Raw genomic sequence first — 14,065 nt, forward strand, 5'->3', positions numbered from 1 at the left:
CTGGTTCTTCAGCCCAGAAATCCCCAGAGAAATAGACATGCAAGACCCTCTTGGAATAATAGTGGAAGAAATTATTCTTGCTTGGAAAATGGGCAACACTATACACCCACAAACTAAAACTTCATGTATACAAATAAAAAAAGTGATGAATCATGTACACCATTGGCATTTTGTATTGCAGTTTCTATTTATTTTTACAGAATTACATATGATCCACAAATAATTTAAACAATACATAAATATCTCCTTATGTTGTTAACCATCAGTAATTCTAACAAAAACCTAGATGTTTGTCATTGTTTCTTCATCACTGGCATTTTGATATTCAACCTAAACATCTTTAGCAGATTGCAGTTAGAATAACATACAGCCAAATCTGTGCTGAAAACACACACCTATGAAACCTCCATAAACTGCACTATGCTTAACTCTAAATAGGCATTGAGGCTGACTGAATGTGGACCAAAGTAGGTTCCTTTTGTTATTTATTTAGTTCAAAAAAGCATTTTTATATATATTTATATATATCACGTTTGTCCCTCTTTCATCTGGCCAAATGCTGGCATAGTGTTTTAGAGTCCCTTTTCGTTCCTCCAAAATAATTCAGCAAAAAGACATACCTTTAAAACATACTGTGCAATAGGCACTATGCTATTATTAATAACTGTATAGCTTATAAAAATGTGCTTTTTTAATAGAAGAAAAATAGAGATCATCCAGTCAAACTCTTATGGAAGATCAGTTTTGCTATATACTCAACTGCTGTGCATGAAACAGAAGAAATATATAGATGTGGATAGACTGGAAACTGTGCAGTACTAAATCTAGGTAGGAAAGTAAATCATTTTTCCTTTGTCAAAGAGGCAATATCCCACTCATTACTACAAACAAGTGAAAACATTCAATGCAGTAAAACAAGCAGCTTAGCTACAAAGCTCAATGCACATAAACATTATCCTTGCACCTACGGGTCTTTAATCATACTCTCTGATCACATACACCCTGTTGAAAAGGGCTGGGAGAGGGGGTGACACGTCTTGCCCATGAGGCCGCTGGGTGAGCCTTCCCACTTGACTTAGACTTGCACAGTTGCACAGGTTTCCTCTTCTTAGCAGGGTTTAGTGTGATTGTCTGAGGTGATGTCGTTTTACTAGTGTCCCGTGAATGAATGGAAGTAGAAATACACCCACACTGCAGCTCCAAACACCTGTTTTTTGGCAAATTCTTTCATAGGCCAGGCACTGCTGAAGCTGGACAGTGTTGCAGTCTCTCTGGTTCCTGATGGAATGCAAATATTCCATATTTCATTGAAATGGATCAGAGTTTGTGGATCACATTTGTGGTATAGAACCAGCTGTTCTGACATATTTATCCTAAGTAATTGAAGAAAACTTTTTTCCCTTCTCAATGTCTTTAAACATATGTAGGGTCTTGTTTGTTGTCAAACACTGACATTTTTGAATAAACACAACGAGAGAAGTAGCCGTTAGAATGAGCAATTAAATACATGTCTTTGTCTGTCTGAAGGAGACAAGCCAGGCTTGTGGCAATGACCTCGTCAGAAAAATTCCACTTTGCTTCGGGTAGGGAGGAGACCTCAGAAAGTCACCTGACTTTAAAACCAGAAATTCCTCTGAGTATCGCAATCTTCAGGTGTTTCCCTTTTCTAATGAGGAAGAAAAGGATCTTAAGAAATAATACATGTACAGTATTTTGCAGCCTGTCGCTTTATCATTGCTTCATCCATGCAGCACTACTAGAAAGTTTTGGCCAGAAGCTTATTGGCCACCTATGTGGTTGGGAATTTCTCGCTCTGGTGTCCTTGTGTAGCAGTCTAGTGGGCGGTGCTTGTGCTTGTGCTTGTGCTTGTGCTTGTGCTTGAGCTCGCAGTGTGCAGGGTTGCGTAGCTCTTCTTCTGCGAGCGCAGTAAGGGGGTCTGCGTGTCCATGTCTCGGCGGGTGCTCGTCTTCATGAAGTGGAACATCTGCTGTGTCCAACCATACACCACGCAGTTCAGCAGCCCCTGCGAGGCCGACGTGAGAGCCTGCACACAGCAAAAAAGCACACAAGGGGTTCAAAATGGTGGAGATTCTTGTTAAGATACCTGTTCCAGGCATCAAGTGTGAGACTACACTGGTCTCTCAACATCACCTACACCCTCTTTCTGCACTGTTCATTGCTGTTCACATTGTCACCTAGAATTCCATACTGTCCATAAACTTTTTTCATTGAACTTCAGTATTCTTTTCATGACCAGTCTCTGACCGGTGGGTGCAAAGGGGTTTTGAACAACTCGTCAGTTTACCTGTAAGATGTAAAGGGCAACATAGAGATTCTCCTGTCCTCTTGGGTTGAATATCTTCATTACAGCCAGAAGAATAGCTGAAAGAGAACATCAGACATGGCTGAGATTATAACATTTATAAAGATCATTTGAATACATAATAGGTAAAATGGTGACGTTTCCAGATTAAATCAGTGTACAGTGCTGATTGTACCCTCACCAGTCAGACACTGAATATGTTATGCATGCTTGCATTCCTCTTATATCTGTGTCAAATTAAGTATATTCTCAATGTACATAATTTCATACTGTCACCATTTTGTGCTATTGGGTTAGCCTACATGACTGGGCAATGCATACAGACGTAAGCCCAGGTTCGGTGTGCTATTAGCTGCCCTGGTCCTGGTGCCTGCTGGGCCACAGTGAGAGTGGTCCGTATGGTGCCATGATTATAACGTACCTGGGCCCCAGCAGAAGAAGAAGGCCAAAGGGTAGAGGAAGACTCGCCGCTCCAACACGGTAATGTTGGCCCACTGCTGGTCGCCCAGAAACCCGCTGGAGTTCACAACGCGTTTGTAGAGAGAGCAGGCCTTTGCCATGAGCACCTGGCAGAGAACAGCACCAGTGAGACACAACTGCAGCCATCGTGGCAAAACTACAGCCACAGTGGGACATGGTGGTTTAGGATTGTGGCTCCGTCTTGTTAAAAGGGAAAGAAAGCTACCATTCCTGTAGTAATTACAGGAGTTAAGGGATTGTGAAATTTTAACATTTTCCAATAGAAATTAAACACCCTCTATTACTTATTATAACCATAATAACAGACATTCTGTCAGGACCATGAGTAGGGATTCATGTTTTCTATTAAAAAAACAATAACAAATAAATAAACAAACTATGGGATCTTTCACAAGACTTCCCACTCTGTCTGGATGAGTATTGCACAAAGAAGGAAATGTAGTTGTTATGACAATCCATTTTCAATCAAAACACCAAACAAAGCCCTGCCTCCTGTTAGATCCCTCAGCCCCAAGATGCTGTTTAAACTGAAAGTTACTAAAAGCTGAGAATTTCCTGAACGCAGGGCTGGCGTGACTCATCTAGCAATGTCTGGGGTTAAGCGAGGACATCCACTCAGGAACCAGATGTTTATACATTGGCTGTTTTTCTTGCAATCGTTTATTCTGAATTAATTCGATTGCTTGGTCTGACTTGAAACACACGCACGCACAGCTCTGAATACAATGCATTAAACGTCGCTGCAACTGTTTAACAAATGTGCCTGTGATTTCTCTTATGCCATCTCGTCTTAGTGCTCTGTCTTGTTATTACGAGGGTTTTATCATATATATTCCAAACTGGGGGACAAAGAGAGGACAGATCCATCAGAGAAACAGCACCCCAACAATTGTGGAGTCCTCTTCAAGACAGAAAATAAATAAACACATCAAAAAGAAACAAGTGACATGAAATTGCTTTGGAAAATCCTGTCTTACCACAATCCCTACGAGGGTGAAGAGGAAGGCGAGCAGGAAGACCCCTGTGCTGTAGTAGTGCAGGACGTGGCAGGACGTTGTGTTGGATTCATTGTAGCCTGTGGGTGGATTGAGGTCCCCGGTGTGCATCAACAGACATCTGTGGGGAAACATCACATCAGTTTGCCTTTTACTTCCCATAATTCAAATCAAAACAGTGGTGCACATTAATAAATACATACATACATAAATAAATAATCCTGCAAAATAAATAATTGCAATGACATACTTGTAAGGCTGCGTGAAGTTCCAATAGCATTCTGCTGAATTGCCAACGTAGAAAACGGGAGCGATGAGCAGCACAGGAACCACGCTGGGGACACAAAGATGGAAACCCTGTCAGACTGGGGCTTTAGAACCAGGCCAGAACGTGCAAAATCGCTTTATTCTGTGGAAAGAACACTTTTTCAAATACAAACATGACTTGAGTTCACGGGTTACCTTGATAGCACTGCGGCAATTTTGTTGATTCTATAGGCTTGTTCCGAATACTGTAGAAACAGGAAGAAATGACATAATGAGAGCAATGCACACAAATGGCACAAAACTGGACCGAAAAGGTAAAATTCAACACCAGTGATATTAAGAGGGAGAGCATCACTTACCAGTGCAGAATATCCACTTAATTTCCTGCTGTACTTCTCCTTTAAGCCAGTGTACAGGACCCAGGTGTAGTTTATGGTGTAGAAAAAGGACGACACATAAAATACCTGAAAAAAGATAAAGACAGTTGGTTTTGTCTCCCTCTTGTTGTCAACTAGAAGAAGCACTAGCTGTGTGTAATTTAGCCCAGGTGTTCTGGGGGGTGTAATACATCTGCTCCGAGTTTATATCAGAGCTTCACAATCCTGGTCTTCGGGAGTCTGGTCACTTCTGGTTTTCATTCCATCACAGCTCTTGGATGAGCCATTAACTGAACAAATCACATGCTTATCTAGATCTTTGTCATTTCTTTCAGCTGTTAAAAATCTTAGGTGACCTGTAAAATGTTACTATAAGAATACATGAGGTCATCTTTAACATAGCGGGAAACAAGTAAACAATAAAAGATTACTGTGTGTGTATTGGTTAGATAATGGTTACCTCTCTTGCTTTAGGGATAAATACACATCAGACTTGGCTGAGAAGCACTGCTCTCTGTCCTTGTTTCACTTGCTGTTGAGGTCAAGTCATTGTCTAGTTTCTGAGATAATAACTGCACACTGAGAAACACTTGCTGTCTTTGTAGAGTTCTTCTAAAACGGCTGCTGTGAAACAGTTGCCATTAAAAAGTACAATGTAGTAATTATTATTATGCAAATTGTATTCATAAAGTATTAAAAAGTGGTCCATCTGGAATGCATTTCCATTAATTAAAAACAACTGGTGCAGGGGAGAGTGAGATGATTTAATTTCCTTTCCCTTGAGTAAACTGGCCATTTTCATTCTTTTCATTCTTATATTCATTTATTATCTAGTTTCCTTCTGGACAGTCTTTGGAAACCTCCAGGGTGCCCAGACCCCACTTTGGGGGTCATTAGTTTTCATAACTAAAGCCTTCCTTTCATTTCATTATTAACTCCTGTTACATGTGCTTCGCCTTCAATGCGGAATAAAAAGTCTCTCTAGGATGAATGACAGGAAATGAGCAAGGGGTTGTGCGTCAGTGCTGCGCACGCCTGCTCGCTTAGTGCTACATCGGTGGGCTTTGCGTGACTTTCATTGTCGGTGCCAATACGGTCAGCTAGGAGCTTTTCTCCCAAAACTAATTTGGTTATCATGAAAATAAAGCAGTCAAGCAAACCAGCCACGCTTCTCAGGATATACAGTGAGGGAAAAAAGTATTTGATCCCCTGCTGATTTTGTACGTTTGCCCACTGACAAAGAAATTATCAGTCTATAATTTTAATGGTAGGTGTATTTTAACAGTGAGAGACAGAATAACAACAAAAAAATCAAGAAAAACGCATTTCAAAAAAGTTATAAATTGATTTGCATGTTAATGAGGGAAATAAGTATTTGATCCCCTATCAATCAGCAAGATTTCTGGCTCCCAGGTGTCTTTTATACAGGTAACGAGCTGAGATTAGGAGGACTCTCTTAAAGGGAGTGCTCCTAATCTCAGCTCGTTACCTGTATAAAAGACACCTGTCCACAGAAGCAATCAATCAATCAGATTCCAAACTCTCCACCATGGCAAAGACCAAAGAGCTGTCCAAGGATGTCAGGGACAAGATTGTAGACCTACACAAGGCTGGAATGGGCTACAAGACCATCGCCAAGCAGATAGTGAGATGGTGACAACAGTTGGTGCGATTATTCGCAAATGGAAGAAACACAAAATAACTGTCAGTCTCCCTCGGTCTGGGGCTCCATGCAAGATCTCACCTCGTGGAGTTTCAATGATCATGAGAACGGTGAGGAATCAGCCCAGAACTATACGGGAGGATCTTGTTAATGATCTCAAGGCAGCTGGGACCATAGTCACCAAGAAAACAATTGGTAACACACTACGCCGTGAAGGACTGAAATCCTGCAGCGCCCGCAAGGCCCCCCTGCTCAAGAAAGCACATGTACAGGCCCGTCTGAAGTTTTCCAATGAACATCTGAATGATTCAGAGGAGAACTGGGTGAAGTACTGTGGTCAGATGAGACCAAAATCGAGCTCTTTGGCATCAACTCAACTCGCCGTGTTTGGAGGAGGAGGAATGACCCCAAGAACACCATCCCCACCATCAAACATGGAGGTGGAAACATTATGCTTTGGGGTTGTTTTTCTGCTAAGGGGACAGGACAACTGCACCGCATCAAAGGGACGATGGACGGGGCCATGTACCGTCAAATCTTGGGTGAGAACCTCCTTCCCTCAGCCAGGGCATTGAAAATGGGTCGTGGATGGGTATTCCAGCATGACAATGACCCAAAACACACAGCCAAGGCAACAAAGGAGTGGCTCAAGAAGAAGCACATTAAGGTCCTGGAGTGGCCTAGCCAGTCTCCAGACCTTAATCCCATAGAAAATCTGTGGAGGGAGCTGAAGGTTCGAGTTGCCAAACGTCAGCCTCGAAACCTTAATGACTTGGAGAGGATCTGCAAAGAGGAGAAGGACAAAATCCCTCCTGAGATGTGTGCAAACCTGGTGGCCAACTACAAGAAACCTCTGACCTCTGTGATTGCCAACAAGGGTTTTGCCACCAAGTACTAAGTCGAAGGGGTCAAATACTTATTTCCCTCATTAACATGCAAATCAATTTATAACTTTTTTGAAATGCGTTTTTCTGGATTTTTTGTTGTTATTCTGTCTCTCACTGTTAAAATACACCTACCATTAAAATTATAGACTGATCATTTCTTTGTCAGTGGGCAAATGTACAAAATCAGCAGGGGATCAAATACTTTTTTCCCCCCCACTGTACAACTGATGCACTGTTACTTAATGGATAAGAAAAAACACAGAGCATAGCCTAACACTTTAATGGCATGGTCAAATTGCATCACGTTGCTGTGGACGTTGCAGTCATCACCAGCTATGACATACCAAGCTCACGGAGAACCACTGACCATGTTTAAGGCCGTCTTAAAACACAGGTGGACCACAAGCTAGTGTGACAGGAATTCACTAAAACTGGAGCAATGGCATGAATAAAAAGCTCTTCAATGGAAAGTCACCAGTTAGAGTTTATTTTGCTGATGCCAGGAATTATCTTCAGCATTATATAGGAGTATAGTACAGCTGCAATGTAGTGTCAGTCTACCCTATAGATGTGCTACGTCCTGTTATAAAATAATATAAAATCACCACATGACCTGTAGGACTTTGACCTCTGACCCCTGTGCCATTCTCAATCCACCTAGTCTACAGGGAGTTGGCAGTACCATCCCTGCCGCATGGTGTGAGGCTTTCACTTGTGAGGATTTAGGGTTGACAGGACCTGACCCTCCCTGACCTCAGCAAACAATGAATTGTAATGCCCCCATACTGCGGCGGTGGTAATGACTACCTCAGCCAAACAGGCACCATTAGCTCCTGAGAGAGACATAATATCAGCTTTCTTCTCTCCCTCGGAACACCTTGTTATGTAAGTAGAATGAAATCTGGCTAATCTAACAAATCACCCCTCCCCCCTGAAACAAATCTTGTAATCAGTTTACTTATTTCTTAATAGTGATGTAAATGGGTTACAATTAAGCAATATAAAATGTCCAGGCTGGCTAATCGTCACCCTTAGTTTTTTGCTGGAGCCACGCTGAAAAATGCAGACAGAGTAAACACATCTAAACGTTTTAATCCACAGGTTCATGAACATTAAAGCATGTTTTTGCAATGCAAGTCTAGCATTAGTAGCCTTTTTCTGGGCATATGATAGGCAGACAATATCAATGCCTTTTTCCAAAAAATCCATTCCACAGAGGCTTTCCTGCAGATGTTTCCGAGACAGGAATTACAACCAGACTCGGAGGAGACTGCAGGATCGGTTTGCCTAGTGCAGTTTGCTAATACCAAACGGAGGAGAAATAATGGTAGAGTCCTTAAAATAAAAAATCTATTTATATACTTATTGTGTCACCTGAAATGTAAATGAAGGATAGTCTTACTTGGTTACCTCAAATGCTTGAATGAGAGAAAGTTTCGGAGAAAAGAAAGCTTCTGTGTCTTTAATCCCCTACTATCCCCTATTATAAGGACTGTAATTTACTTTAAACAGCACCTGTTTTTTCCACCAGTAAATCAAGGCATCTATTCCTGGAAGTGAAGTGTAAAACACCTACAAGTACAATCTGAAATCTATTCAGCTTCAATCAGCAACATTCCCATCTGGTTCTGTTACATTCCAGTACAAACAAAAAACCACTCGGCATTTCCACACGTGCTTTCTGCTCGATTTACAATGGACGTTCCTCTCTGTTGGCACAAGAAAAATGTACTAATGTTCGTCACTTCTTTTGTCATGTAATCTGTACCCCTCATATGAAACAGGCAGAACCAACTTCTGAAAAGATGTCCGAGTGCCCGGACGCGAGAAAGCTGACAAATGACCCTGGCACATGACTCTGAAACTCACTAGTTAAGTATTCTGCTTCCCTGTATGCCAATAATGAGAGTACTACATCATCCTCACACCTTTGGGCTTGTGGAACACCTAATACGAGATCTAATGGACAAACTCAGATATTCACGTTGGAAAAAAGCCAATAGAGACCCTGTTTTTTTCCCAGCGTCCACCGGGTTAGGCTCATTGCAATGGATGACACAGAAAGTGGATGGAAAAACAAAATGCTCGTGGCGAATGATAAGTTGCAGTTGCACAATTCTCTGTCTGTCATTATATAGCACAGGCATATCTTGGAGGTAATCACATGCCTCTGCAAACAGGATTTCCTAGAAGAGTCCGTGAATGCCGTGCAGCGTGACAGAAACATGATGCAGCAATGCAGACAAAATGAATCCCGTCAAAAGCAGGTGGGATGCAGTTTCACTACAGAATTATATTAGGTTACCAAGGTCTTTAAATAGACCCGGCTTCCACAAAGGGTATTTCACTGGTGGTTTTTAGGATGCACTCGGTGGTCACAGAAAGGGGTGACAAGATTTAGACACTTTGAGGGGAACAGAGAACAACACTTCTGGATCTGTGTAGCATATCTGAGTCGATTTGGTTGAACTGATAGTTATTTACCAGTCATGGCAAAAATAAATATAATACTACAGTGCATTCAGGGGATGAAGTCGGTAAACTTCACAGCAAGCCTCCTCACTACTTAGAGCTTCCCTGTCACCTGCAAGTCTTGTTCATCCTTAATTTATTACAGGGGGCTCCAACTTTCCCCGTCTCTCTGGTGCTTTTTCGGCACACTCTCTCCTCCTGCTAATGGGCTCTGGCAGTGGCCCTTCTGAATGAGGAGAGACTATTCAGAGAAACACAATCCAGGCTGTCAGCTCGGATCTTTACGACTCAGCAGGCAGACACCTGCTTGGCTCTGATCAGCCTGGGCGCAGTGACAGCTACACCCCTGTCCGGAGGGCAACTCTGTGGTGTGCTGGGCGGCTACCTCGTACCCGCAGGCTCCCGTGCGGCACACATGAGCGGCTCTGGGAACAGGAGGCTGCTGGGACTCCCATCAGTCTCTCTGCTGAAAAACACCAAAGACTGAGTGGGTCTCCCTTTTCTGGCACGTGCCCCTGGGAAAACTAGTAATCTACTGACAAATACAGCCAAGTATTGGCAAGAGAGAAAGAGACCCATTTATTACACCACTTAACGCCTGCCCCACTTCACTCTTCATTCAGGGGCTTTATTTTCAGTGACGGCAATTCGAAATCATAGCAAGAAAGGATGGCATAACACGTAGGCAGTCATTTGCTTTGTCCTTCAGGAAATCTGTATTTCCATCTGCTTTACATTGCAAATAAATGTTAATGTTTTTGATCAGGTTTATCAGATGGTAGGAAACATCTCACAGAATTCATTTGTGCCTGTGTTCTATTCTCAAGCATACCAGGCTTCTTTAAAGACTGATTGATTCACAAATACAATTTGGCAGGTGTTTTTTTATCTCCTTTTATAGTCAGTTTGGAATAGGGCATGGATCTTAAATCAAATCCAGTTCTGTATTCCCAAACTGGACCAAGGCTATCGAGGCATTCTTAAAACCATGGGCTTCTCAGATAAACCTCCTATGTTCACATGGATAAATGGATTTGCAGAAGCAAAATGAAAGTCATACAGGAAGCTCGGATACATGGCAAAGAGTGTTATCTAGACATCAAGACAGGTTGTGCAGAAACTGTGCAGTGCCTTAGTCTCTCCACATCTGGAACACAGAAGACGCCAGTGATCTAAACAAAAATAGGAACCAGAACAAAAAAAAAAAAAAGAGGAAATCCAAAGAAGAGCAACTATGTACATTCCAAGGCTCAAGGACAGAGGAAAGATCATAATATTGTTCATTCCTAGTCAAAAAGTTTATAAAAGAAAACTGAGAAAAATTGAACTCTGAACCTTATTTCAAACTAAGTTCAGGAAGGAGACTTCAAAGATACACGTTTTAGCTGTAGATTCTGCACAGCCACAAGAAGACACTTCAAATATGGAATATGGATTTCGGGTACTACAGGTAACACAGCACGCTCTAATGGGCTGAGTATCCTATTCTCTTCTAATTCTCTTCTCATATTCTCATTCTACAGCCTTTTCCCAGATATTCCAAATACAACACACCCAACTCCCAATCTGGTTCTTATTTGAGAAAAACCAGAGCCAGATGTCAGAGAAGTCAAATTAATTCGAGCTCCTATAAACCCCAGTGTTGGTGTTGGAATGGAACTCGTGACTCTGGCAATCTGCTGCTGTCTTAGTAACAATGGCAAGCTGCCGTGGGTGTTTGCTCTGTTTATAATTACAGCCTGTCACATCACGAACCCCCGGAGAGAAGATCACGAGCGCAGAAGAACAACCTGGTAAACAATGCTGAGCCGCCCCGGTTTAATGTTTTTCTGCTGTTAAAACACAAAAGCTATAAATCACTACGCAGCTGAAATATCTTATCACAATTTGATTTGTAACTCAGTTGTGACACTTTGGTGCTCAGTGAACTGTACACCTTCCCTTTTATTTTTCACAAGTACACAACATTTCAATTCAATGCCGTTTACAACAGACAGCATCGTTCTTTAAATGAAATACACATAAAAGACATCAACTGTTATTAAACTGTTATTAGACATGTTTCACAAGGTCTGGACAGCAGGAATGAAAGCACACACATGCTGCCCTGCAAATCAGGTGATGTGTAGCGGTAGTGCCAATACACTGCTGTTCAAAAATACAGCTCGGGTGGACTGACCGTGTCCTGAGATACTGTGCTCTGTGTGCCAGGTGCTCAGCACAACGCATCCCTCTGCTGGCAGTGCCATGTGAGGGCGAGCTTTGTCTGTCTCAGGGGCGAGTGTAATAAAAAAATGTGTAATGAATAAACGTTTCTGCAGCTCAGCCCTTTTGGCACAGCAGAATTGCGTGCGTATTCAAGTTCAAGGGAGCCGAGGGGGCTGGCGTCGCGCCAGGCGGTCTGAGCAGTGATTCCATTTCAAACCAGCATGCCACGCATGGCAAAGCTCTGCACAAACAACAACACACAAGGCACATGACAATGCACAATGAAAGGGCAAATGTGATAAAACAACATGACAGGGGCACAGACACAATTTGGTTTTATGAATTGGTTAAATTGGCCAACCCCTCCTCAGCCAAATGGCTAGACAAGAGAGCGAGATGTGACCCACCTGTCCGATGGACTGCAGGTTGTAGCAGGCGATGTTCTGACTGTGGAAGGGCTCTCTGTAGAGAATGGCCCCTATCAGCCAGCTCACTCCCAGCAGCAGGTCTGTGATGCTCAGGTAGAACAGCGGGCGAATCTACAGGAGATGACCAGAGTTTCACCACTGCACCACATAGTTCAAAAATCATATTGAATATCAGCAATTTAAGCTGTGCAAACATTCCACAATAAATTAAAGTTAAAGTTAGAGTAAACAATCAATCAATTAATTTGTTAAAAAGCAAGATTTTTTCAGACACAGAATTCCAGAAACATAAAAGTCCTGTTTTTAAAGTTAATTTTAAAAAATAAGGGAACCCTGTATGAGCATCACACTAACAACACATTAATCCTATATTAGGAACTGATTACTTTCCAGCAACTCCAACTGGAAAGAAAGAAGGGATTTGAAACAGAGCACAATGCACCATGACCGGGAGAGTCTATGCCCGCTTGTGAGATCAGGCCCCGGCCTTAGAATAAGGTCTGCTGTCCTTAACATTAACCTTCACCTTGTTGGGTGCAAATATATGAACCTACCTCTGTGGTCTTAATTAAATTCTGGAAGGCTGCATATGCAATTATAGACCCTGATCCGGCGATGCTACAAGTCAAACAGAAAGGACTTAATACATTTATACAGCACAGTATGGATTTATGTACAACAAAATAATAACAATAATAGTGAATATTATATCTGCATATGTTATGAATGGGCATTCTTTAATTGACTGATGTTTTTTAAAATCAAATTAAAAGTTTTACCTTAGAATTGCCATTATTAGCTGGATCCATCTTACAGCATCATACACCTTAAAATGTATAGGAATAAAAACGGAAATATTGTCATATTGCTTCCAAATTGTCATGTTTTCAGATTTAATACCATTAAATGCGCTTTTGCTGCCTGCCTTAAATCCCTGTTAATTGGAAATTAAATTGATTGATGGTTACTTCCAAAAGCCGTTAAAATCCCAACTCTTTCATTTACTTAAGGAATTTATATTTATATTTATTTTTAACATGACGGTTACTTCTATTATTAGTATATGTATATCAATTGCCTAGCCTGTGTGATCCTGGATTGTATTGTTGTGCATTGTAGGCAACTACTTGTCAGAAATTACAAGGACTGCACACCAAAAGCTCAACATTTATTCGTATGATCTTAAAGTTTATAATAAATATAATCATCATCATGTAAAAATTACAAAATACAACATCCTTGTGTGTGTGCTTGCTGTAAAACACTCACCGCAGTCCAGTCATGGGCCAGTGCCGTTAAATTTTGAATAGAAATGTCCATCTCCCTGGTTAGATGTATGTATCGCCGCATTGGAGACGTTCAGTGCGCACTTACGCAGCAATTCTTGTTTTTAAAAAGGTTTTTGTTTTGTTCCACCACAGCCTTTCCCGTCCAGATGTGTTGATCTAGATTTACAAATATTGAATGTTCCTCTCGCATGACAGTCCAGGAAAGTGCCAATTCCCCGACTGCTGTATAAGCGTGTCCTGCCCAAGCCTGGAGCCTCTGGCGCACTGAGCCAGGTTTGGAAACGGCGCAAACGCTGTGCGCTCCGGTCCGCAGCTTTCTCCAAACGCCTGCCTCCTTCGGGCTGCAAAACCACTGGCTGTCTCGGTGCTATCAATTCTTACTTAGTGACTTTATAAAGGTTGCACGTTACCAGGTCTCCCCCTTCGTATAAATGGTTGTTTTTGTCCGCACACAGGGAGGAGTTACCCGGAGGACGCTATATATTCCGAAGCACCAAGTAGCGCGTCTAGACAAACACGAAGTGGCAGCGCAGTGGAAAAGTGCTCAGCTGTGGGAATGTGTACATCATTGATTGAGTCGGGTTTTAATTCATGATTACTGTGGTCGGGGTTATAATCATCTGTGTAGCCTCATAAAAGCATTTTTATACTAATATAGGAGACTAGTTTAAATATA

At 41.9% G+C, this 14,065-nt stretch overlaps 1 protein-coding gene across 1 annotated transcript; it reads right to left on the reverse strand.

The window, feature by feature from the left end:
* Window positions 1-168: 168 nt before the first annotated feature.
* tmem116 (transmembrane protein 116) lies at window positions 169-13,816 on the reverse strand. The gene is made up of 11 exons (XM_066689651.1): window positions 13,370-13,816; window positions 12,880-12,926; window positions 12,655-12,718; window positions 12,080-12,211; window positions 4,425-4,529; window positions 4,261-4,310; window positions 4,049-4,132; window positions 3,781-3,919; window positions 2,745-2,889; window positions 2,306-2,382; window positions 169-2,044 (listed from the first exon to the last, which is right to left on the reverse strand). Exons 1-11 carry the CDS (start codon window positions 13,448-13,450, stop codon window positions 1,835-1,837), a joined length of 1,134 nt encoding a protein of 377 aa, XP_066545748.1. The 5' UTR covers window positions 13,451-13,816; the 3' UTR covers window positions 169-1,834.
* Between the last annotated feature and the right edge of the window lie 249 nt (window positions 13,817-14,065).

Source organism: Amia ocellicauda, chromosome 17 (assembly GCF_036373705.1).
Source record: "Amia ocellicauda isolate fAmiCal2 chromosome 17, fAmiCal2.hap1, whole genome shotgun sequence".
NCBI lineage: Eukaryota > Metazoa > Chordata > Actinopteri > Amiiformes > Amiidae > Amia > Amia ocellicauda.